This window comes from Fusarium mangiferae (genome assembly GCF_900044065.1).
Source record: "Fusarium mangiferae strain MRC7560 genome assembly, contig: FMAN_scaffold018, whole genome shotgun sequence".
Taxonomy (NCBI): domain Eukaryota; kingdom Fungi; phylum Ascomycota; class Sordariomycetes; order Hypocreales; family Nectriaceae; genus Fusarium; species Fusarium mangiferae.
Genome location: NW_024573938.1, coordinates 539,576 through 562,604, shown reverse-complemented (window position 1 = coordinate 562,604; position 23,029 = coordinate 539,576). Strand labels below are relative to the sequence as shown.

Genomic DNA, 23,029 nt, shown 5'->3' with positions numbered 1-23,029 from the left:
GATGACCACGACTCACCTGTCAGACGCCGCATGATTTTCACAATCCAAATTCCTCAATTAGGGCAAGTAAATGTAAGAACTGGATACTAAATACTGAAAAGACTTTGCTAAACTTAGTTAAATTTAGGGAAGATTTAGCAGGCCTTTTAACTGATTATTTTTGTCAGCCAACCTTGGGGTCAAGCTTCCTTGGTCACTGAGTCAAACGACCTCCAGGTACTTTTCAGGCCATTGCGTGTGGGGTAAGTGCGGAGAAATGGGCCTGATAAGGAATTTCGTGGCGTTTCAATTGCCGGCCCCTATTTTTGGTGTCTTATCTGACAGGAAGCGTCAGATGATAAGCCCAGCGATGTAGTCAGGATACCATTACCAGAATAGGAAATGATATAAGAAGAGACTAACATAACGCCCCTCCCCCCTTCAGCAAGCGACGCCGATAAAGATTCATTCACGAGGTTGGTAACAATGATAAAAGGCTCAAATGGCCCTCCCTAATCTATAACGATGTAGTTGGAAAACAGGACTTGCCATTTCGCAGTGTCAATTTCTCGCTTCTGAATCAACAAAACCTACCACTCTCCATCTCTAGATATCCTACAACATGTCTGCAAAGGTAGCTCCGGCCCCGGCGAACATCCCCTCCCCAGCCCTCACCGCTCTTGTCGACCTCGGCCTCCCGGACTTTGATCCCGCCATCCACCTCGCTTTCCAGCCTCCTACTCGACGCCACACCTTCCAGGACCTTGGGCTCCCGCAGCCAGAAAATGCACCCGATCTCTGCGTCACAGAACCTTTTCAGCTCTTCTCAGAAGAAGGAGTGCGCATGCTCCGTCGTGAGATGCTGAGTAAACCAATTCTCGACAAGTATCTCCGTTCATGGGATCGTGCGCCTGCTTACATCGCGGGGCATGAGAAGGTCAGTCAAAAGTCACAGTAACAACATCAAAACTAAACTAGTTGCAAAAGACTGCAAAGTTTACTCTTCAAGCATGGCAACATCCCGCAACGCAAGCTGCCATCGATCACGCAGCTGGCTTCGGCCTCAGACTCCTGCGACGCGAAGCCGATCTCGGACTCGTGAACATCCAACTCGGCCCCGAAGGTCTCCCCGGCGTCTACAAACTCACCGAAACACCCTCAGCCCCGCTCTCACCCCAAGAGATGCAAAAGTCCAGCTACGACGACATACCCATTGACGCCTGGCACAAAGACCAAGTCCCGGTTGTATGCGTTGTGATGCTCAGCGATACAAGCAGCATGCAAGGCGGCGAGACAGCTATACGCACAGGAGACGGCTCCATCGTAAAGGTGAAAAGTCCAAGAGTGGGAGGCGCAGTCATCATGCAGGGTGGATGCACTGAGCATGCTGCTCTGCGAGCGACGAATGTACCGGAGAGATTGAGCATGGTGAGTAGCTACGCATTTGCAGATCCGAACTTGGATGATCAGTATACGTCGCTTCGGAGTGTAGATTTAGGAAATGATCATATTCCGACGTTTTGTAACATTTTCTTGCAGGAGAAGTTGCTTAGGTTGAGAGGCAGGATTGATGCGGTTCTGGAGACGCTGATTGAGAAGGAGAAGAGGGGCGAGATGGTGGAGAGGGGTGAGTTTGAAAGTTGGGTCAGGGAACAGACGAATTTTATGAAGAGGAGCGCTTGGGAGATGTATGAGAGGGTGCCGAATTACTTGGGCAAGGATGTACCTGAGGATGTCATTCGAGATTACCTGAGATGAAATGGGTAATGAGGAGGGCGCAGGTAGCTTTGTAGTTGCAGGCCTATTTATGGAAACGACCTTTCTGTATCGCCAGTATTCAAGTCACAACTTGCAAAAAGACCAAAAAGAACTGGTCAACGATGATGGAACTCGTTTGCCTCGACACGGGATCGAACCGTGGACCTTGTCATTACTAGTGACACGCTCTACCACTGAGCCATCGAGGCGCGATCTGATTGGATGAGACTCTTCGTCGCTCTCGGACACCAAGATTGTCCCCAAACCAAACGGTTATAGTCAACGCCAATTGCATTGCAAACTGTGGGAGAGGTCACTTTTGGAGATGACTACTGAACTGGACGTGATCATTCATATCGCCATGAGGTTTGGCACTGGAGGGATCGAGTATCGTTAATGCAGATCGCAATAGTCAACATCGTTCAATCGAGCAATATTGCAGAACTTGTGCAGCTCAGAGGGCGCATCTTTGAAGTCCCAAACACTACTCAACAGTGACAACCATTTTCCCGTTACCATCCCCATTCTCCATTGCCTGATGAGCAGCATGTATGTCCTCAAAGCCAAACACTCTCCAAGGCTTCGCATCAATCTTCCCCTCTGCCACCTTGTGCATGATACTTCTCAACGGGACGTCAGACACTGGGAACTCTTCAGTCCCAAACACAAAACTCCCAAAGAAGCTCAAGTGAACTCCACTTGCCATTTGCAGCAGCGGATTAAAACCCCGCGACTCTTCAGACCCCCATTAGATTTGCTGATCGGAACGGCATAATAGTCAATACCATTACTGCGTGTAATCGTCGACACAACCGTGTATTCAGTGGTTTCGGGAGGGTGTGAAGTAATGTCGGTAGTCTTTGGGCAGCAGTAGACGCGCCAGGAGTAGAAGTGATCTCGGGCTGAGCTGCGATAGGGAGAGCCAAGAGAAGAGCTGCGAGGGCGATTGATCGTGCCATTTTGTTTTTCTATTGGGTTGAACGAGTGACGTTTGATGAACGGATTTTAAAGAGAGACCTTTTGGAAAGTTATATTTGAACGAGAATGTAAGTGTCGAGTGCATGTGCTTCTATGGGTACTCATCAGTATTTGAACTCTTGAGCCCTTGCATCGGCCAAAACGCGGTATATCATTCAGCCAAACTCAGACATTTATACGATAAAAGATTGGAAATATTGTTCCACTCTGATCCTTCAGACTATTTATAGCGGTAATAAAATTCATTGTTTTAAGCGATGGCCTGTCTATTCCCGTTCAAGACAATGCCAAGAGCTGCCGTCCAAGCGAGGAGATCCTCCTTAACAAAGGTTCTTGACCCGCAGACTGACCATCACAAGTACCATATACTCAGGTTCTTATAGTTGAAATAATGTACCTTGCCTGACTCTTAGACCTTGATAATGTTGACTACATCTCTCTATTCTGGTGTACAGAGCGGTATGGCAAGCATGATGTATTTCAACACTCAGCATAAAGCAGCGTATTGCAGACGAGATTTGCTGCATACAGAACACGGCGGTTACTGGGCCTTGTACGTGTTCTGTTAATATGTGAATGGTGGTATGTTCTTAAAGAGATGGTCAAAATGGACAAAGAACAGAATCGATTGTCCTACTGAACAGCGACTTATCTCATTTGGGCACACCATTGTCTACTGCATGCCATGTTCTCGATTCTTGAATTTGTATAAAACGCATCTGCAGGACCAAGTGACGATGCACCAAAGTACAAGACGTCAATAGAATTGATATTCGAATAATCCACAGGGTTCACAATCGGTACTGCTATTCTTATTTAATATGGCCGCCAATCAAGATTACCAAGAGTACGAAATAGAGCGCTTCATACGCCACAAAGTCAACAGAAGAAAAAAGACAGTTCAGTTTCTCGTCAAGTGGAAAGGCTATGACGAGCCAACGTGGGAACCCGAGGCTCTCCTGCAAGAAACCGCCAGCGAAACAGTGTATCGGTACTGGCGCCAATGCGGTGGCCGTGGTCATGCTACGTATCTACGACACTACCACATTTTCAAGGTTCTTGCCAGAGTTTTGAAGAAGGGTAAATGGTATTACCACTGCCAGTGGGTGGGATACTCAGACTCGCGTAAGGATACAACCTTAGAGCCTCCAAAAAAGGTAAAGAGGATTGCCAAGGATGTGCTTGCTGAGTTTGAGGCTAGGCGAGCAGCTGCTGACCAGAACATTCCGCCGGCGAATCCTTAGAGCAAAGTCGGGAGAGAGGACTTGGGTTACTTGGAGGTGAGTTAGCTAAGAAGGAAATGATTTAGGCAGTTGAGAGATACAATAGATAACTTGAAGGAGGTCTATAGCGTTTGAACATTTAACCAAGCCTCGATCGTGCTAGAGAAGAGAACAATTGGTTTTGCGATGCCGTAGTGAGCTTTGAGTGAAATGAGATAGTCGCAATTTGCAACGCGTCCGTCACATCGAGACTCACCGCGAGCCAGGTTTACGAAAGGCCATTCCAAGCAACAGGTATTACAGGCTTGACTTATGTAATTCTTCTTAGATTGGTGACAGTGGCACATTGTTAGGGAGATGTTCCAGTGGTCTAAGAGCAGCAAAAGTGATCTTAGTTATTGGCGATTTACCAGTGTAGCATGGCCTCTTCTTCTGTTCGCTTTCTGTCGTTTATCCTTGGATGCCCATCCATGGGACTGATCAAACCCGTAATCTACTCTCAAACATCACCACTCACAGACATCAACACTACCAGTACGTGAGTAAAGATTTATCCTTTCGACAGTAGTGCGGATCACTCTTCGTCACAGACATCATGGCTGATGAGATCGACACCCTGATTCGACACAGAGTGGACCGCTCGGAAAGCACCGTCCAAATTCTAGTCAAGTGGACAGACGACGACATCCCACAGTCTTGGGAACGCGAGGACTTCATCCAGAAGATCGATCCCCAAGCTCTGTATACTTACTGGGAAGACCTTGGTGGTCGGCAGGAAGTTACAGGTCTGCAACTTTATCATGTCTTCAAAGTGAAGGCAAAGGACTGGGTCAAGGGCAAGATCTGTTATAATTGTCAGTGGGTTGGATACTCGCCTAAGGACGACAGATGGGAGCCTGAGGAGAAGGTCGCGAACTACTTTCCGGCCGCTTTGGCAGACTGGCAGGTTCGGGAAGCTGCCCGCAAAGCCAGAGTGGCTGCTCGAAAAGCAGCGGAGCAGGCGGGAAACCAGTAAGAGCCAGGGTATCCTGAGAGAACCTTGCCTACTGGCTGCCAGCACTTGCTTGCATATTCAACGTTGGCCGTCCATTAAAAGCACCACGAGATGGATCTTGGAAGTACCATGGATACCTGTACCAGAGACCAAGGCATCGCAGACCAAAGCCATAGGCTTCGAAAACAAGTCGGATCTGCAAGTTGTAACTAGATTTTTCGCAAATGCGATTGAGCCTCGATAGTGTCGGTAGAGAAGCGAGATAGTTGCATACGCAATAGCGTGGTAAACCTTGAATAAAATGGGACATTTTAATATCTCACTAAGCAGTCGTCGTATCGAGACCATTCTCAGTGGCCGTCGCTTGCCAAATTCCTTGAAGTCCAAGATGATTCTCAACAAAGATATTGCAGACTTGGCTCAAAGAAGGGAACACTAAAGACATATGCGTCGGAAGGATGAATCCTTTGATCAGCGATCAAAAAAATTCTTTGTTCAGAGTCTTTGTTTGACGCCAATGCCTCGCTCTCTACCGTTAGATCACTAGTATGTCATTAACAGCAAAGGAATATGAACCGTAGCTCGCCGATATCATGATAATTACACGCTGGTAGGTGATAACAACACCATTCTTTCCAGGAAATGCAAACACGTCAGTAGATATTGGAAATTCTCTGGACGAAGACTGGCGGAAAATGCGGTGTTTTAAGAGCCATGACACTAGTTTGAGGCTGCCAAAGCTTGTGGCTTGAAGGGACTTCGCGAAATAGCCAAACGCCTGTGCTAATCCAGACAATAACGGACCAGTAAGGATCTAACTCAAGTTCTGCAACGACTTCTACTCGAACAAACCATCTTGAATAAAGAGTCTAAAGAACGGCAAATCTATTAATATATCTAGTGCACTCAGACCTTTACTCAATTGCATTGAGTGTTGAAACACAAATCAGTTAATGTTCAGTACCGGCATTGTTACCTGGCCAAGAACAAAAGCCTCTCCCAGTGGTACACATGCTAACCTTGATATGTTCTGAACGATATACTGAAGCATGATAAATAGCTTAGCCGCAGACCTAATGTGCGGGATGTTTACGTACCTTCATTAACATAACACATATTTCCGCATGCATGGTTTCCTTCTTCAAAAGCTATCAACAACTCAGCAACCACCAACAAAGAAAAGCAACGATGACCAAATCACAAATCCGACCACTATCCGCATCCCACCCTGAAATCTACCAGCGATTTCTTGATCAATTTGACTATACAATACCACACCTCAACAACCCGATTAGAGTATGCCGCCGCTCCTTCGACAACATTATCCCGCGCCTGCATGGAAATGAAGAGAAGGACTCGATCATCAGATATCACCTTGAGTGTTGTCAAGATTACCTTTCCCATGGCGGAGAGGACGAGCACCTTCATCCATTTTGCTATCTCGAGTGTACAAGCTTGGAATACAGACCAATGCCAGGGTTTTACCCTCGACGCGAACATGCCTATTGGGGAACAGGTTGCTGGCCGCTTGAACGTAGCTATTTAGACACTCTCAGACGCCGAATCTTACCCTACCTCATAGACTTATCCGATGACGCAGGGAAGGAACAGCGCGTTGGTGAACTCAAGTATTCACCTTTAGCAAGTCCATGGCCAAAGGAGGATTTTGATCGCCTCGAACCATATCCATTGCACTCCGATGCAATTAAAATAAACATCCGCAACCTAAAACCGTTTCAGTTGGAAGAGCTTTATTCACTTCACTACATTGACCTCCGGAAATTCTCTGGATACCACAACATGGGACATGAGGGGGCCCACAAGGAGGCCTACAAACGCACCTCGGAACAGTATTGGGAATGGAAGGAGCGGACTCCCGTCGAGGACGCCAGGCGACTGGCACCCACTGGACGTGATGAAGCCATCATCGCGCGCAGTGAGCCAACACCAGACTCTGAAAGTGAAAGCGAAGATGGTATGGATATAGATGAGCCGGATTACGATGATGGAGACATTGCCTGGTCTCCGGTGGATGAGATGATGGGGCAAGAGGCATATGGTGAGCCTGAGGGACAAGCACAGAGGTCCAGGAAACGTTATTTTGATGATGATGACGACGACGAAGCCAATCAGGATGAGACTCATAAGCGAGCAAGGTTCACAAATTGGTGAAGCATGGCCATAGAATAGCAGACTTCATAAAGAATTTATGAATAGTATTCCTTGGGCTAAAACTTCTGTCTTGAGGCTCCAATTTCACTTAGTAAAACATAAAGATAGATCTATCTATTTCTATATTACCAAGTAATATGCTGTTGGATGATTGACTCAATACTCCACAAACCAAAGCTGACTGTAGTAAACCGAACTGGAAACTTGGCAGTCTTGACATTTAAGAGAGCACTAGAATCACTAAGTTGTAGCTTGTCTAGATAGCGTCTTGAGCCGCGCAGGCTCAACCACGTTCGTCAGACAATTTGCTCGCAGCTATTATCATCACAGTAAGACCAAGGTTGCTTTTAGCTATGGAAGATGTCGTCTCAGCGTTGCAAGACATGGCTAGCTTCAATTTTGACTACCTCGTGGTCACCACTCACTGGCTTAGACGTATCGCATTCATGGATAATCACTCTGATACGTGGCTTGTTATCAAGAAGGAAGCCATGACATGGAATCTGAATAGAGAGGGAGAATCATAATGAACTTGCTATGAGAGAGGTAAGCCCCCAAGTGAATTTTACTTATATTTTCTAGTCATAAGCCTAATGCTTTTGAAAATCTACCTTATTGTCCTAAGTCAACCCTCACCGCCACAATGCTGGACTTATCGCAGCAAGCATGCAATCGACATGACCAGTAATTTCCATCGGAAGGTTCTTTCTACCAACAACCCTCAAACGTCTGGAACAAGGTGGCCACAGCGGTCCATCCATGGCTGAGTTCCATAGTAGCGCCAAGCAACCACCAGCCCAAACTCACTCAGCTCCTCAGGCTTGAGGCTTTCCATTGCAACCATACAATGTGGGAGCAAAGGGTGAGGCGGAGGTACCTCCGTTTCCAAAACAGCTCCAGAGTCCCAGTTATCGTCTCTGAGTCGGTCACGAGTTGTCGTAAGAATTTCAATATCACCTTCTTCGAAAGGAGAAATCGAATCTCCATCGGCGTCAAGGTCTGGAATCACAGACTTCCATACCACGCCCCCAGGTCGGCCTTCTACAAAATATAGCCTATACAGCTTGAGTCCCAATGGGAGAGCCAACCTTTCGACCTGGGCGTTCTCGTAATGAGATAAAACTTCGGAGATCACATGAGGCGTGACTGGTAGTTTCAAATACTTGCCGTAGGCAGAAAGCTGCAGTTGAGACCACCTCTTGAAGTGATCTTCCTTAGACTCTTCATCTCCAGACATGTCCGTGGCGATAGACTCGAAGGATGCCCCACTGCTGAATGAATCTTCGACTCGAGGCATTGTAGCGGCCATAGGATGAGGACCGTCTTGGTGTTGATACCCTCGACCTTGACTTTCGTAGGGAGGTGGAGGCTGACTGATGGCAGCATCATCCGGCACGTAAGGCTGGTCGTGGAATTCCAGCTCCCTGATAGTAAGGTTTTCGAGATTGATAGCAAGCTCGACGAACAATTCGTGGGCGTTGAAAGGCGGAAAGCAAAGTTTGGCAGACGGTACGCCGGCTTTGAGACTCAGAAAACGATCATGGCGCTCTTCTTCTGTCATTTGACGGTGGTGTCCGGCCTCACGGTAGATGCGTTGGATTGTGTTGTTTTCGTCGACAGTGAAACGCATTGCTTGACGGCTTTCTTGCGCATATCTAATGAACTCGGTTCTGTCAAAGCAAGGAAGGTATTGATCAGTGTTTGCGATCAGACAATCAGAAGCTAGGTTTCGTATTGCTTCCATACAGCTGATGCATTGCTTGCTGAGCTGCTTAGCAGAGACGTGCGCAAAACTGTTGGCAAGTTCCTCAAAGCGGGATTCAAGGCTGTCCAATCGATCCTGCATGATCTCCATCTGTATCTCCCGCAGCTGCTTCTCCATGGCGGTGGTGAGAGGTACAAATGTAGAACACAAGATTTTATATAAAATGAATTTTGGAAAGTTGTGTAACCAGCAATAAATGCTCCGTTTGATCTTGCGACTGTGTTTGACGCATTGTTGACAGAAAGGTACAGAGATCGTGGATCTTATAGGTTTGGTGATTAAATTGTCTGTGGCACTGTTTCGAAGTTCATCGTTATTACAAACCAGCTGTACTGATATGTTCTTAGAACAAGGAGGTCACTGCTGTTTGCGCGTGAGAACAAAGGCTTACACAGCCTTGACATAGTGTTCGATGCATTGTTTTAACTCAACTCTATGAACTATGACCTCGTATAGCTCGAGAGACATGTCTGACTCTTCCTCTTTGTTCTTCGGTACCTCAGCCGATGGTACTAGATAGTTAACAACTAAACCATTCACGCGGCCCCGGTGCGATGGCGTACGAAGAAGCACACATCCCATCTCTAACCAAGCTTGAACAAGTGCTGCACTCGGTAGTAAACGACTAAGTGCACAGATTCTACGATCCCACTGTGAGGTCGTGGTTGTCCTCAACGGAGAGGTTTGTCATGGTACCGACAAGTGTTGATTGGATAATGCACTACCAAAGCTACGGATTGGTTGCGCCTACCCTGTAGCGGCCGCACCAGTATAAGCGCTTACAAATGATGGCGAATCGCGTCAGGCCGGGCCAACCACATAAGTGTTCCGAGTCAGCATCAACTAACAACGAGCGTTTAGTCACTGAAAAGCTGATATAAAACACATTTGAAAGGGCGCGCCTTGAAGATTACATGGATCAAGACTATATCGGAATGACGTTCCTGGCGTTTGCTCTGCAGCCAGACAAGTCGTTAAATATGAGCCTCTGTCCTTGCATTGACAATCAAACTGCTGCAACACATCGTAACGATCGAGTAAAACAACCAGACTCTTCAAATTACAATCCTCCCTATCAAAAAGAACTTATATCTCACTTCTAGCCATGTCTTCTACTATGAGAGCTATACTGATCTCCGAGTTCGGTCAAGTCGAGAATCTAGTCATCAAAGACGTCCCCAAACCATCAGTATCAGCCCCTGGTACAGCGCTCATCCGCATCAAAGCCTTCGGTATCAACCACGCAGAAATGCATATGCGCCGAGGCGAATGGGCAGAGTCAGTTCCAATCAGTGGTATCGAATGCGTTGGAATCATCGAAGAATGTCCGGGAGGAGAATTCACTACAGGGACACCAGTTGCAACCCTCATGGGCGGCCTCGGTCGGACCATACCTGGTAGTTACGCAGAGTATACCGTCGCAAATACTAACAACATAGTCGCACTGGGCGAATCTGGAGAACGACTACCGCTGTCTTGGGCAGATGTAGCTGCGCTGCCTGAAAGTTATGCTACAGCGTGGACGTGCCTATTTCGAAATCTAGGTCTTCAGCGTGGACAGAGGGTTCTTATTAGAGGTGCTACCTCATCTTTTGGAAGAGCGGCGATCAATCTTGCTGTCGATGCAGGGGCTATCGTCACTGCGACATCTCGCAACGAAGCCAAGTTTGCCATGTTGCGAGACCTCGGAGTCACGGAGACATTCCTTGAAACGCCCAACCTGAGCAAACACCTCCATGCAAGCGGCGAGTTCAAGAAGTTCGATTCGGTACTGGATTTGGTTGGAAACAGCACAATTGTCGACTCGTTGCAACTAGTCCGTCGAGGCGGACGCGTCTGCCTGGCAGGATGGCTAGGAGGTTTAGATCCCATCAAAGGACCAGCGGACTGCTACCGGAACTGCTCCTTCGGCGACTGTTGATGAGAGTAACGCTGCGGCTGGGCTGATGGTTGGGACTGCTGGCCTTGTTGCTGGAGTAGTTGGCGCGCTTGCAATTGTGCTGTGAGAGGATGCATTGTGAGAATGGGATTGATGGACTGGGACTTGGGGAGGTTGTAGGAGGGTCACGACGTTGGTCGTGACATCGTATTCTGGCTCAACTCCCGTGTCGCTCTTCTGTAGTTCTTCAAGTACAATTCGCAACAGAACCAGTCTTCTCAATCGATTGTCCATTTAACTTGCTCCCGTTCAACGAGTAGAAGCTGTCTTGCCACTTAAAAATGTCACTTTCGTCAATTTTACTAATGCTATACGGCACGTCATTTTCTGATAGCCTGGATCGCAGCCTTTGACTGACACTGGTCACCCCTTAAGCTCTAACGCAACATCGCGCCGCGCCACAAGATGGATGTTGTAACGCGACGTGAAGACCACATAAGAATTGATCGACTGCTATGATTTCCCTGCTGTGACTCAGTGCATTTGTGAACACTACGTCAAGGGTGATGGCCACCGCGAAGGAAGGGCCCATCATGACAGTGCCTATGGCGGATCAAAAATTGCAAGGTAAATCTCTCAATAAAACATTTTAATTTTCACACACAGCACGTAGTTCTTCCGCGACTGCAACTCCAGTCACCAAACATTCATTCAATCCATATGAATAAGTCCAAGTCGAGAGTGGGTCGCCTTGGATGATCATTATTTTGAAATACAACCACGCTCTGTAGTTTGATTATAGATTTCCATAAAATAAATCATAAAGACACTCGATTCTATCATAGAGCCGTTGTTCTGCAGTTTTCAGAGTTGACGTGGTATTTGAAACTCCAGCGCCCAGCAAACGTACCGCCCACGCGCACCAGTGCCATAGCGCAGTGGCAGTCGACCAGAACCCTCTGACTTCAGTCAATGCCAGAACGTCATTGACAGTTTGGCCAATAGCACCTTGATCCTGGGACGCGTCCAGGTAGCCGCCAAGGCACGTTTGACTAGACGTTCTGCTGCCAGTGGCAGATGGTTCATGTTGCTCCGTCACACCGGCCACGTTAAATAACAACCAACCTTTTTCGTCTCGCTTTCTTCTTTCTTCATTCTTCCTTCTTCACCATCACAACAACATCCTACCTTCACAAACAACAACTTCATCCACCTTCATCATCACCCTTCATCATCACAACACCTTCATCTCCTTTCACCCAACAACAACTTCACCCCTCACATCAAAAATAATCATCTGCCCATTCATAATGGCCACGACCATTTCAATCGAGTCACCGATTGGGATCGAAAAGGTCCTGTTGGTCCTCGTCCTTCTTGGCCTGACTTTGGCCGTTTACAAACTCCTTCATAATGGTAAAGCCGAGCCAGTCACCCCTGTTTGTGTAAGTCACCCCAACTCGACAACACACCACCCTCTAATTGATCTATAGGACCCATTCACCGACGACCTCCCACCTCTTGGCCACAGAGCATTCAAGGCCTCTGAGCTTATTCCTCGCCGTGAGCAAGAGAATATGAAACAGCAGATCGACGCCCTCGAGCGAAACCGCCAGGCAGCTTTCACTCAAATCGGAAAAGTCTACGCACGCCGCCTTCAGATTGACAAAGCCCTCGATAAGCTGGTTTACGACTTGAGCAAAGAGTTCGCTCCCGACAATATGGAACCGGTTCTTGGCATGAAAAAGAAGATCAGAGCCCTCTCTCGCGAAGTGGAACAATGTTATGGCATAGTTGATGACCTATGCCACCAAATGCATCAAATGATGGTACAGCGACTCAATCTGCGTCGTAAGATTGATCGTTTGGACTTGCAGATGGAATCCGCGAGACTGGCAGAGATTATGCATCCACACATAATCCCGGTGGAGGCTTTGGGAGATCAGGAACGGGAGATCAAGAAGCGAAGATGATATGGGGATTCATGTTGTTGCTATTCCACTTCGGGGGACATCTTGCGGGGCGAGATTTCAGATGACACAACGGCTCTCATCTCTTCGAAGCGACCAAGAACTGGAACGAGGTCCGATTTTCCCTACCTTCAAGGTTAAAAGGCGTACATGTGGATAGCCAATAAAATGTGTTGCGGTCAGGATATTGGCGAGGTTAGGATGCTAGTTAGCAAAGGTAGCCAATAACAAACCGAATCGCACGAAATCAGTGACTTGGGTGATGACTGGGCTTTGAAGTTTTTGTTATCACTGCGATGTCCTTCTCGCCCAGCCTTTAGGTGGAAGAAGCCAATAGTACATTCACATCTCATGACAATTCAAAGGCCTGAGCGCCCACCTTGCGCCCTCTCGGTAAATCCATTCAGTTTTATTCAGTAAAGCAAAGTTTAAGAATAATCTTCATTCCATGACGTGATATATGTGACCAGCGCCTTGTGTATATGATCTTCTTCCATACACTCCATTTTTATCATATGATGTCGCGCTAACAAGTCACTCTCGGTGAATCTCCCCTATGCCATCATAGACGCAGCCCTGGCTACTTATTTTTACTCGTATTCATCAATGGCATGGCCATAACGATCCATCCACTCGTCCTCCCCATAGAATCTCCAAGCAACAACACCTCCAAGACTCCAATGCAAAACACCCTCTTCACGATCCATCAAATCAAGTTTGCACCACTGAAGAAGAGGATGGGTAGGACGGTCGCTCTCCTCGTCGTACTGTTTGCTGGCACTCCACGGAGAGTTGAGCAGCTTCTTGGGCTCGATCATGATGACCTGAATAGCACCGCTCTCCCATTCCGGTGCCAGCGCGTCAACCCATTGCTGTTTCTTTACAGTCCACTCCTCCTTGTCACTGTCCCAGGTAAGCTTGATGGAAATAGCTTGGCGCTGGAGTCTCTGTTGGTAGTATGGATGAAGGCAATTGCGAATGAACTCCAGCGAGAACGGACGAGACACATAGCTCAGCACCTCTTTCTTGTCCAAGTGCTGCGTATCTGGATAGTCCTCCTGGACTTCGACCTGGATCAAGCTGCATAGCAATACGACGGTGGCGAAGCTTGAGATATTCAATCACAGTGCCTTTGGCATTCTGCAACAAGGTTGGTGAATGGTGGGATACAGGCGCGCATACTGGTCCAGCGTCAGACATGTGGTCAGCAAAATACTGAATGGAGAGGTCTAGCGTCTTGAAGCACTCCTCGCAATTGCTGGCTGTCATCCAAGGATATTCAAAAGCCTCGTCGCAGTCCATTTCCGAGTATGCAAGCTTGGCGTCAAACTCCGTCAGCTGAAGAAGCTTGTGGCGCTCTGTGAGAAGATTTGCATCGCTGAGTTCCTCAGAATTCGGGTCCTGAAATGCAGATGCAATACTCTTCATGTCTTTCATGAGGAGGTTGACAAGCTCAGTGACTTGATCCAAGTCCCGCGACTGTAAGTCCTTGGTGAGGGCTTGAAGTCCGATTTGAAGCTCGTCGAGCTTGTTGAGATATGACTGCATGACGGTGATTGTGTCGAGATAGTGGCGAGCTATTGATGTCGTGTAGAGCCCTTCTTGGCCGAAGATATTGTTTTGTTTCTGAGAAAGGCTGTTCGCCCTTTTGTGAGATTGGTGGTTGCTGGGAAGATGAAATGAGAGACTTTCTTGCTGACGGTCGGGACTGTATTAAAATGTCTCAGGCGTTGAATGCGTAAAGGATATGTTCTGTGCTATGACACTGTCAAACAGATCACTCTGCGAGTTCCAACAATCCTCGGATTGAATGTGTAAATACTGGAAAGTCACTGCGAGACTCTTTCAGAATGAACCGTGAAAGGCCATGCATAAATTCTGCCAGTGGCCAAAGTCCACCGTTTCAGTTTGTGTAGAGTACCAGTCAATGATATGGGTTCTGGTCAGGTTTTTCAGATCTATTGCGTAGCAGATAGCTCTTCAGCACTACTTAAGCAGTCTACTGAACATGAATAATTACAAGTTCTGTTGTTGTGAGCTTTATGGAATGATAAGGATAGTATCCCGCGTCCTGCAGTGGCGTGGGCATGTTCTTCGCTCAGGCCCTGACGTTCAAAGATATGCACTTAATGCATTGGATACTGTGAACAATAAACACGGAACTATTGATAAAATAATATCATTTGCGACTAAGTTGATTGCGATCAAAACGTGAGAAACTCGTTACCAGCTCCAAGTTACTAAACAAGTAGGGTTTGCAAATATGATTGATCACTGCGATAAGGTTCAAAGATTAAAAAGCAATTCAGCCATCACTCAAAAACCTGGGGAATAGGCAATAAGTTGCTTGCAATCACTTTTGCCTAACATCTTACTTTTGGCTGAAAAGGAAAAGTCCTTATGATTGACTGTAATGGAGTTGAGTCCAGTTTTTGGTGACAATCAGGACCAAGGTTTCAGTCAAGTCAAGCTTCCACATTCAATGGGCCGCAAATAGTGTGAAAAAAGAGAGATCAAATGCAAACATGACATTGATCACAAAGCTGGCTAACAGTGATGGTGTCTTTGTTCTTTTGTTCAAACAACAAAAACATGTTTGTCTGGCCACACCAGCATTCACCCTCAAAGGTATTGCTGCCTTGACGATGTTCTAAAGGCAGCAGGGAACTTCTGACTGCGAGTTCTCTTTCTCTTCCTTCAACATCTCACAACACAGCTGACAGTGGATGTTGTTGGAGTTCATCAGAACAGCCAGTGTTCCGGATTCAAGACAGTGAAACAGATCATTTGGCGCCTTTGCACCCAAATCTCATCCTTCTGCCAGTGTCTCTGTTAGTGTTCTTGAGCCAGCCACCGCTACCTGAATCAGACACACAATAACGTTCATGAGTCAGCAAGCTCTGTGCACCCCAGCTTACTGATCAAGACCGGCAGCATATAAACATGGCTGGAGATCGTACCCCCCTCCTCGAGATGTCTTAGGCAGACAAAACCAAGCAGAGTGGACTTTCTTTCCATCAACGTCAACTTTTCCTTTCCAAATATCCATCATTTGGATTCTTCCCAACCTCTTTTTTATTATTTTCATCCCAACATTGTCCAACTTCATCCCGATCCCAGGCATTATCATCCATACCTCGGCCAGCTTTATCCCTCGATCGGCCACGTTCATCTTCCTTTCATCCTATCACCATGCCTCTTCAGGAGCCTGCCGATCGAGAGCGCGACATGTACTATCACGGCCTTCCAAGCCACCCAAGACTTGTCGCCCGTTCCGGCACTACACCCTGGTCTCAACCTCATGAGTGGCCAGAGCGCAAGAAGCTAGACGTTGCTACCGGGCACAAGATTCAGCAACTGTGGAACGACCCGCAAGGATCCCTCCGACAGCTCGTCGTCAGCACCCTGACTGGTGTCGAGTGGAACGCCATTGATATCTTGCGCGTTGGTTACGAGAGCGCATACGAAGATACCGACCGATCATCAGAGTGCCCAGTCACCATGCTGATTTCTGTATCTCAAGATTCCACCTCATTCCGACGGGCAGAAGCAGCTATCATCGCGTGCAAGGATATCCTTAACCGGTTCGACCTCGATGATGTCCAGGTTGAGATGAAGGAAAGCATCGTTACATTCGCTGCTACCAGCCCAATAGCTACCACGAACTCAACACAGGGTAGTCAGGTAGCCCGACGCCTCCTACCGGGACCTTTCACCAATGATTTCGCCGACTTGAAGTACGAGACCATTCGTGATATGTCGGAATACGTTGGAACTTCTATCGGCGCATCTCAACTGCCTCTCGAAAAACAGAAAAGCGGCACCAAGTGCGTCCATCTCCGTGGCGATAATGGCAAAACGTACGCGCTCACTTGCCGCCATGTTCTTTTCCTCGATGAGGATTGCGAAGAGTATCGCTACACAAGCGGACAGAACATTGTGGCTAAAGATGTAATTCAGCCAGCAAAGCTAACCGGGGACCGGGTAGTGGATTCCTTCGCCAGCAAAAAGCATGGGTTCGATATGAGCGTCGACCTTACTGCAAAGCCCTCTCACAGCAACCCAGATTTCAAGGCGGCGCGACCGGGCTTCCTGCGGAAGCAAGCCGTGGTGCAATCTTGCCAACCACTCATTGATGAACTCAACAAGGGAGGAAGTGCTGTTGTTGGTCGTGTAGAGTTCTCGCCTCTTATGGAGCTTTGCCCTCAAGGTCTCAGATTCAAAGATTGGGCACTCGTTGAGCTGTCTCAGGATGGTTTCACTACTGGCCTTGCCCAACTGAAGAACAAGGTTCCAGTCACGCAGAAACTGCAAGTTATGCTGACCGAAATCTCGGGGTCCATAACCAAGAGTGAACGGTCATTAGATTTCGATGATTCCCTGGAAGTCGAGATCGGACCTGACACTATCGATGGAAGTGACCTGGAGGATGCGACACACAGAAATCTACGTGGCGATAAGGGCCTCATCGTCATGAAGCATGGCCTCAAAACTGGATTCACCATCGGACTCGCCAATGGGATTCACTCTGTCATTCGCCACGCGTCTGACGTTGTCGGTGACGTCACCTCGAGTGAATGGTGCATCATTGGAATGGATGGCAAGGCATTCTCTGACGTGGGCGATTCAGGCGCCTGTGTCTTTGACCTGGAAGGTCGGATTGGCGGTATGATCACTTCTGGATTGGAGGCTGGCAAAACCCCTCTCGGAGAGCACGACGTCACCTACGCCACGCCTATGCAGTGGTTTTTGGAGGATATCAAGGGGGCAGGGTATGATGTGAAACTACCTAAGTAGACCCACATCTCTTATGACGAGTTTAGGATGACTTAGAAGACTTAGCTAAGATTTGTCAACATTAGGATGCCTTTTGAGGAATTTAGTATAGCTTAGGATCCATTTCACTAGGGAGTCAGGTGAACTTTTTTCAGTCTTGAGTATGGGGAACCTTTGTGGGCTTGCGATGTTCTCTCAAGATGAATTGGCTAACGTATATCTCAGTGGCTTGGAAACCTGAGGGGCGAGCTCTGTTTTGCTGAGTAAAGTAGTTAGCTCGTGCCATAGGCGAATTGATCTTGTCATTTTTGAGAACTGTGAACTTGCCGCCAGTCAACTCTGTGAACTGCCTTTTGATTTTCTTACTCCAGTTTCTGGATCTTCAGGATGACAGGGATAGCACAATATCCACACCAACAAGCAGTTCAAGTCTCGCTGTCAGCTCGTATCTGGCAAGCCTGTTCCAAAAACGACTCTTCGTTAGGTCATTATTAGCTGACCATAAACACTTTGCGAACTCTCTCAGTCAACCAACAAAGTATCCATCCTGCCCAGTGAGGGAAAGGACAGCCTTTCGCGCCCATTTTCATCTTTTTGTGTAGTCAGTAAGTACATTGAACTTGGTGTGTTTTTCAAGGTTTACCAGGTCATTAGAAAAGCAAGTCCGAATATAGAATGAAGTCTTCAGATCATTGTGTTCTACATCATAATCGAACAAAGACCATGCTGATATACTTAGCCTGCATATCTCTCGTTAGAAAGATTGCACATAGTATCTGAAGAATGCACAGATTGTGCTGCAGAAGAGTATATAAACCGCAATGAGTCCCAGTTCCAATCGACACTATTAAACACAACTTTCAAGCACAGCATCAAGCACAAGCCAATCCCTACCAACACTAACAGAGCCCTATTCATTACAGAGTTACCATTACCTCCCATCTCAACATGCTTCCACCTCCAGGATTCATGGTCGGCGCCTTCAACTGTCGGAAGATCCCTGCTTTTATCGTAATGACTTATCTGGCTTTTCAGGTACGTTCATTCATTCGCGAAGGCCAGTATGATTGGTGCGAAGTTATACCAGAGTTAGCTTTTGGCGAAGGTCAAGCTGCCACCATCCTGTCATGTCTCCTTTGGCTACTCACTGATGCGTTTCTCTGCATTCTCAGCGGTGTTCTCTTTTTGAATACCCTTTGGATTCTTATGTTCTTTACATTCTATGGTGATCGCTTTACTATCCCGGTTCTAATTTCGTTCTTATCCTTGCTGAGCGGAGTCATACCAGATATTCTGACATGGATCATCGGTCTTTTGGAAGGTTATCTTGCCATAATCCAAAGACTTATTGCTTCTGAAGAACCGTCGAACAGACCATGTTCATGGTCAACTTGATTGTTCTCATTATCGATCTGCTAAGCAGTGAGCAAGTGTTAAGACTCGTGGGGCTTGACACCTGCGCTCTGAACAGCTTGCCTTACTTTTAAATAGCATCAAGAATTAATACATATTGCTGATACCATTTGATCTTATGTATAAACAAATATAATATAGATATAATAATGCATCTAAATTGCTTTTAAAGAATCACAGTTCCGTGACTATGCGTCAGAGCAAATACAATAAATCGCTAGATAAATATATTACTCAAAGAAACGTCCAATAACTATCAGACAAACACCACTATAGACCTGCAGTCCGATACAACAACAGTAACATGCTATATGATTGTAGTCAAGCTGAGTGACAACCCGTGATAACCTTCCCACTTATACCTAGCTAGGGCAAGTGTTGGTAGGATAGTTGCAGCTGCTAGTCTTGCCACCACCAGTGATAGCGTTTCCTGAGAAGGTAAATCCAGAGCAGCTACCGTCACCACAAAGGATATACCAGTTCTGGGCAGAGCTAGCCACAGTGCCAGTGACCTTGGTGAACTTGATGTTGCTGATCTTGACTCCATTGGTAGGCTTTCCAGTAGGGCCGCCGTTGAGATAGTCCTGCTGGACATCGACACCGTACTTGCTGATGTTGGTAAGAGCGATGTTTTGGTAGGTGACGTTGTTGATCTGATGTTCAGTTAGTCTAGCCAGATGATTTGTTGGACCGGGTGTTACTTACTGTTCCAGTTGTGCCAGAGTTGGACTTGATACGGCATCCATTCTCGCTGTTCACAATCTGCGAGTTCAAGAACTGAACACCGTCGACGACATTGTTGCTCTTGCCGCCAACGGATCCAATACTAAGACCGTGGCCACCAGAGCAATACATGTTAGAAACGATAATGTTGGTACCCGAAGTAACAGCAACACAATCATCCTGGTTATAAACATGATTGTTATCCAGCGTGACATGGTCACAGGACGAGATGTCGAAACCGTCGCTGTTGTGCGCAGCGGGCAAGCTACCGCTCTTGGCATTAGGCTTGTCGCCAGCTCTGTTATCAAGGATGAGCCCAGAGATGGTCAAATCGGAACTGCCTGTGATATCGAAGCAGTGAACGGGCCAGTTCTGGATGTTGAGGTTTGTGATCTTTGAGTTGCCGGTAGTCTTCTTGACAACGATGAAGTGGTCGGGCCTTTCTAAGGTCAGTATAGGTTCTGCAGTAGGTAGTTAGGGGGGAATACTTTGGGTTGTCCTTGTTGTTGGAACCTTCTCCATCCCAGTACGCCTGACCGTTGCCATCAATGACATGGCCAGATGCACCCGTTACGGTGATTCCGCTTCCACTGATGACGATAGGATCAAAGTCGTTATCAGCAGTAGTGGCAAAAGTCTATTACATTCAGCTTCAACACATTAGTTAGAAGAGGAAAATAACTTACGGTCTTGCCCTTGAAGGTAACGGTCGTGCCAGCCTTGAGCTTGGATAGATCGAGCTGTTTGCCAGTAGGGACTTGGAAGCCGGCGAGCACGATGTTTGTGCAGGATGAGACGGCGGTGGCGAGGCCGGAGTAGTCAGTCACGGTACAGGCATCTCGTTCCTGGAGCTGGATTTTATGTTATTAGTGGTTGAACAGTCGTCGAAAGATCTCCTTGTCTTACAGAGCTTGAAGGCAGAGCCCAGGCAGCTGGGAGCAAAGCCGCAATAGCGATGTTTCGAACCATTGTGATATTCGTGTAAGACAAAAGTCAAGAGGAAGTGATGAGATGCTGAAGTGCTTGGCGATGTCAGAATCTATGTCATGTTGGCATAACATGATGTTTTATAGATTATCATCTATTCTAATCAACTACAATCATACTCTCAGATCCCATTGAAGGAATATTCAAATTCCGTCTCGACGTCCCAGAACGTAGTCATTCGCATTCCACTCATCAACCCCCTACTCACTATGTCCAAATCGGCATCGGCACTTCTGGGTATACGGCACGCTCGAAACGTGCAAGTCGCGCTATAATGGGGAATTCTCCACGTCGGAAATATTTACAGGCATGGTCGTCCCACGAGTTCTCGGCAGTACGGCACTTGACGGTCGGTGCGCTGTTGTGTGATTCGTGGGATAATGCATGGAATTGCCTAAACGGGTTAAAGTGTTTCGCCAAGGAGCCATTGCCTACCCTCAAATTTGCTGTAAGTGACTCGTGTTTCTCGGAATGATTCGATGCATTAGTGACTGTTTCTGAGATCAGTTGGTCTATGTCCGCTATATTGCGGTTTTGGGTCAAGCTGGTCCCTGTTATTCGGCGGTTCGGTCTCTTTTATTCCCAGTCGTCATGAAACTCAAAACATGGAAGCAATCCCTTAAAGTCCGCGTAATGTCTGATCTTTGCTTTAACTGATTTTGCTTCTTAATCTCACTCATTTGAGATTTAAAAGCCAGTCCTTCTGAGAATCTCTAGCCTCCTTTCTGCGCGCAAGGCACCGATTCGAGTAGATGGAAGACGGATAAGCCACCCCCAATAATACCCCAGACTTCCCCAAACTCTATCATCCATAATTTCATTCAAGCTTAGTCGAGATCTGTCTAACGGACCGGACATAGTGTCACGCTAGCCCGACCTGCCAGAAGCCATTCCAGATTTGTCTGGCAGATCGCGGATTGGGGGTTTTCTATATGCAATTAACTTTCCCATTGCCCATGGGGACGAATTTGCGGGGTACGGGGTAATAAGGTCCGCAAATCACATTCATTCCCCCAATGTCATGTTAGTGATGTCCGGCAACTCTATTCCGATCTTGATGCAACGTCTCCGATGGTTCGTCGGCTGACACTCATTCTTCTCGAATCCATGTATCTACGTTGAGACTCTCGGATTTCTTGCGATTGAAAACTTAAAGATTACAGCGATTGCTTTTTAGCCAGCGGAAGTATTCCCAAACTCGAACAACAGAAGGATTCTTACAATGATAATTCTTCTACGCAGCAAAAGTAAACTTTCGAAGAGATATTGTGTTTTTGATATGTCTCAAAACCGGGGACTCATTACTGAATAACAACAATCACATTCGTATTATTGGTTCTCACGGTCTATCTCCATTGAGCGACGTCAGCGAATGCTACAACTGAATACATTTCTCCTTGCTATCCGTTTCTGCTTGGTAACTCGTTGTATGTGGAGAGCTTTTAGAAGAGTGTACGAATCGCGACATTGTCTCGTCGAGATAAGGTGAAGAACGAAAGCAATTATATCAGTATTTAGTATGCTCCCTCAGCCGTATTCATATGAGTTCAATCCTTTACTCACAGGGCTGGTAGCTAAGGTCTGCATCGTGCGCTATAAAGACCCTTTGCGATGTTGATCGAAGTGACTATATAAGCTAAGTTCTAAGATTATGGATCGGCAGTGACAAGACCGTTTAACACATATAGCATCTGTGGCAGTGTTAATGCTGCCACTATCATTTATGGCTGGATGGACTTCCATGTAGCAAGTGATTTAGCACTTACTTAATGCATAAATTGTCATCTGTCGTAAGGTTTATAAGCAATAATGACACCTATTGGCGAAAAGAGCCACAGCAAAAAGAGCTACAGGAAAAATGAACCCCAAAAACGGGAAGTCGATGGACTTTAACAGCCTGAGCGGCCTCTTGTCCCTCGTTCGATCCGGAGCCTTGAACAGAAACCCTGGTCTGGAAACAGCAGATGAAAAGATATTACTTAAAAGCGGAACGATTAGAGAATTAATAGTCTTTTTTTTTTAAGATAAATAGAGTGTATTAAGACATTTTTATACTTTGACCAACAGTTAATATACTCTCCTTAAGGAATAAGAAATATTAGACCTTAGTATAGGGTACCAAAATAAACTTTGCCAAGACTTCCTCAAGTTTAGGCTAAATTCACCTAAATATTGTATCACTTGGGGTCAAGGTCCTGAGTTTTCTTTCCTCCCCCAGACCCTGCAACTGTATTTGGACTCTATGGTACGATATTTCGCTGTGGTGCAATCGCACTGGTTCATCAATAGTGCAACGTGCTAAATCCATTTATTGGTTATTTTTGAGAATTCCTCTCATTGCTTTTTTCGTTAAATATGCCAGACCCTTGTCTCTCGTGTTACAATCAGTGATCTCTTCCAGACCTAACAGCC

General features: G+C 46.8%; 10 protein-coding genes and 1 non-coding gene across 11 annotated transcripts; 7 read left to right on the top strand and 4 right to left on the bottom strand.

The window, feature by feature from the left end:
- Positions 1-601: 601 nt before the first annotated feature.
- FMAN_11988 (uncharacterized protein) lies at positions 602-1,737 on the top strand (the record flags this gene model as incomplete). Its single annotated transcript, XM_041824725.1, has 2 exons — positions 602-916; positions 967-1,737. The coding sequence occupies 2 exons, from the start codon at positions 602-604 to the stop codon at positions 1,735-1,737; spliced, it is 1,086 nt and encodes a 361-aa protein (XP_041690176.1).
- A 137-nt stretch (positions 1,738-1,874) lies between these two features.
- On the bottom strand, positions 1,875-1,946 carry tRNA. Its single transcript has one exon. It is a non-coding gene; the product is annotated as a tRNA-Thr (tRNA).
- Positions 1,947-3,536: 1,590 nt separating this feature from the next.
- Positions 3,537-3,959, top strand: FMAN_11987 (uncharacterized protein; the record flags this gene model as incomplete). The annotated part of the gene is made up of 1 exon (XM_041824724.1): positions 3,537-3,959. The coding sequence occupies one exon, from the start codon at positions 3,537-3,539 to the stop codon at positions 3,957-3,959; it is 423 nt and encodes a 140-aa protein (XP_041690175.1).
- A 574-nt stretch (positions 3,960-4,533) lies between these two features.
- On the top strand, positions 4,534-4,953 carry FMAN_11986 (uncharacterized protein; the record flags this gene model as incomplete). The annotated part of the gene is made up of 1 exon (XM_041824722.1): positions 4,534-4,953. The coding sequence occupies one exon, from the start codon at positions 4,534-4,536 to the stop codon at positions 4,951-4,953; it is 420 nt and encodes a 139-aa protein (XP_041690174.1).
- A 1,167-nt stretch (positions 4,954-6,120) lies between these two features.
- FMAN_16233 (uncharacterized protein) lies at positions 6,121-7,104 on the top strand (the record flags this gene model as incomplete). The annotated part of the gene is made up of 1 exon (XM_041824721.1): positions 6,121-7,104. One exon carries the CDS (start codon positions 6,121-6,123, stop codon positions 7,102-7,104), a length of 984 nt encoding a protein of 327 aa, XP_041690173.1.
- Positions 7,105-7,825: 721 nt separating this feature from the next.
- FMAN_11985 (uncharacterized protein) lies at positions 7,826-8,986 on the bottom strand (the record flags this gene model as incomplete). The annotated part of the gene is made up of 1 exon (XM_041824720.1): positions 7,826-8,986. The coding sequence occupies one exon, from the start codon at positions 8,984-8,986 to the stop codon at positions 7,826-7,828; it is 1,161 nt and encodes a 386-aa protein (XP_041690172.1).
- Positions 8,987-9,974: 988 nt separating this feature from the next.
- FMAN_11984 (related to NADPH quinone oxidoreductase homolog PIG3) lies at positions 9,975-10,790 on the top strand (the record flags this gene model as incomplete). The annotated part of the gene is made up of 1 exon (XM_041824719.1): positions 9,975-10,790. One exon carries the CDS (start codon positions 9,975-9,977, stop codon positions 10,788-10,790), a length of 816 nt encoding a protein of 271 aa, XP_041690171.1.
- Positions 10,791-12,058: 1,268 nt separating this feature from the next.
- Positions 12,059-12,721, top strand: FMAN_11983 (uncharacterized protein; the record flags this gene model as incomplete). The annotated part of the gene is made up of 2 exons (XM_041824718.1): positions 12,059-12,193; positions 12,242-12,721. The coding sequence occupies 2 exons, from the start codon at positions 12,059-12,061 to the stop codon at positions 12,719-12,721; spliced, it is 615 nt and encodes a 204-aa protein (XP_041690170.1).
- A 587-nt stretch (positions 12,722-13,308) lies between these two features.
- FMAN_11982 (uncharacterized protein) lies at positions 13,309-14,266 on the bottom strand (the record flags this gene model as incomplete). The annotated part of the gene is made up of 2 exons (XM_041824717.1): positions 13,309-13,621; positions 13,719-14,266. 2 exons carry the CDS (start codon positions 14,264-14,266, stop codon positions 13,309-13,311), a joined length of 861 nt encoding a protein of 286 aa, XP_041690169.1.
- A 1,644-nt stretch (positions 14,267-15,910) lies between these two features.
- FMAN_11981 (uncharacterized protein) lies at positions 15,911-17,515 on the top strand (the record flags this gene model as incomplete). Its single annotated transcript, XM_041824716.1, has 1 exon — positions 15,911-17,515. One exon carries the CDS (start codon positions 15,911-15,913, stop codon positions 17,513-17,515), a length of 1,605 nt encoding a protein of 534 aa, XP_041690168.1.
- A 1,754-nt stretch (positions 17,516-19,269) lies between these two features.
- FMAN_11980 (putative PGU1-Endo-polygalacturonase) lies at positions 19,270-20,599 on the bottom strand (the record flags this gene model as incomplete). Its single annotated transcript, XM_041824715.1, has 5 exons — positions 19,270-19,560; positions 19,613-20,069; positions 20,119-20,267; positions 20,317-20,481; positions 20,537-20,599. 5 exons carry the CDS (start codon positions 20,597-20,599, stop codon positions 19,270-19,272), a joined length of 1,125 nt encoding a protein of 374 aa, XP_041690167.1.
- Positions 20,600-23,029: the final 2,430 nt, after the last annotated feature.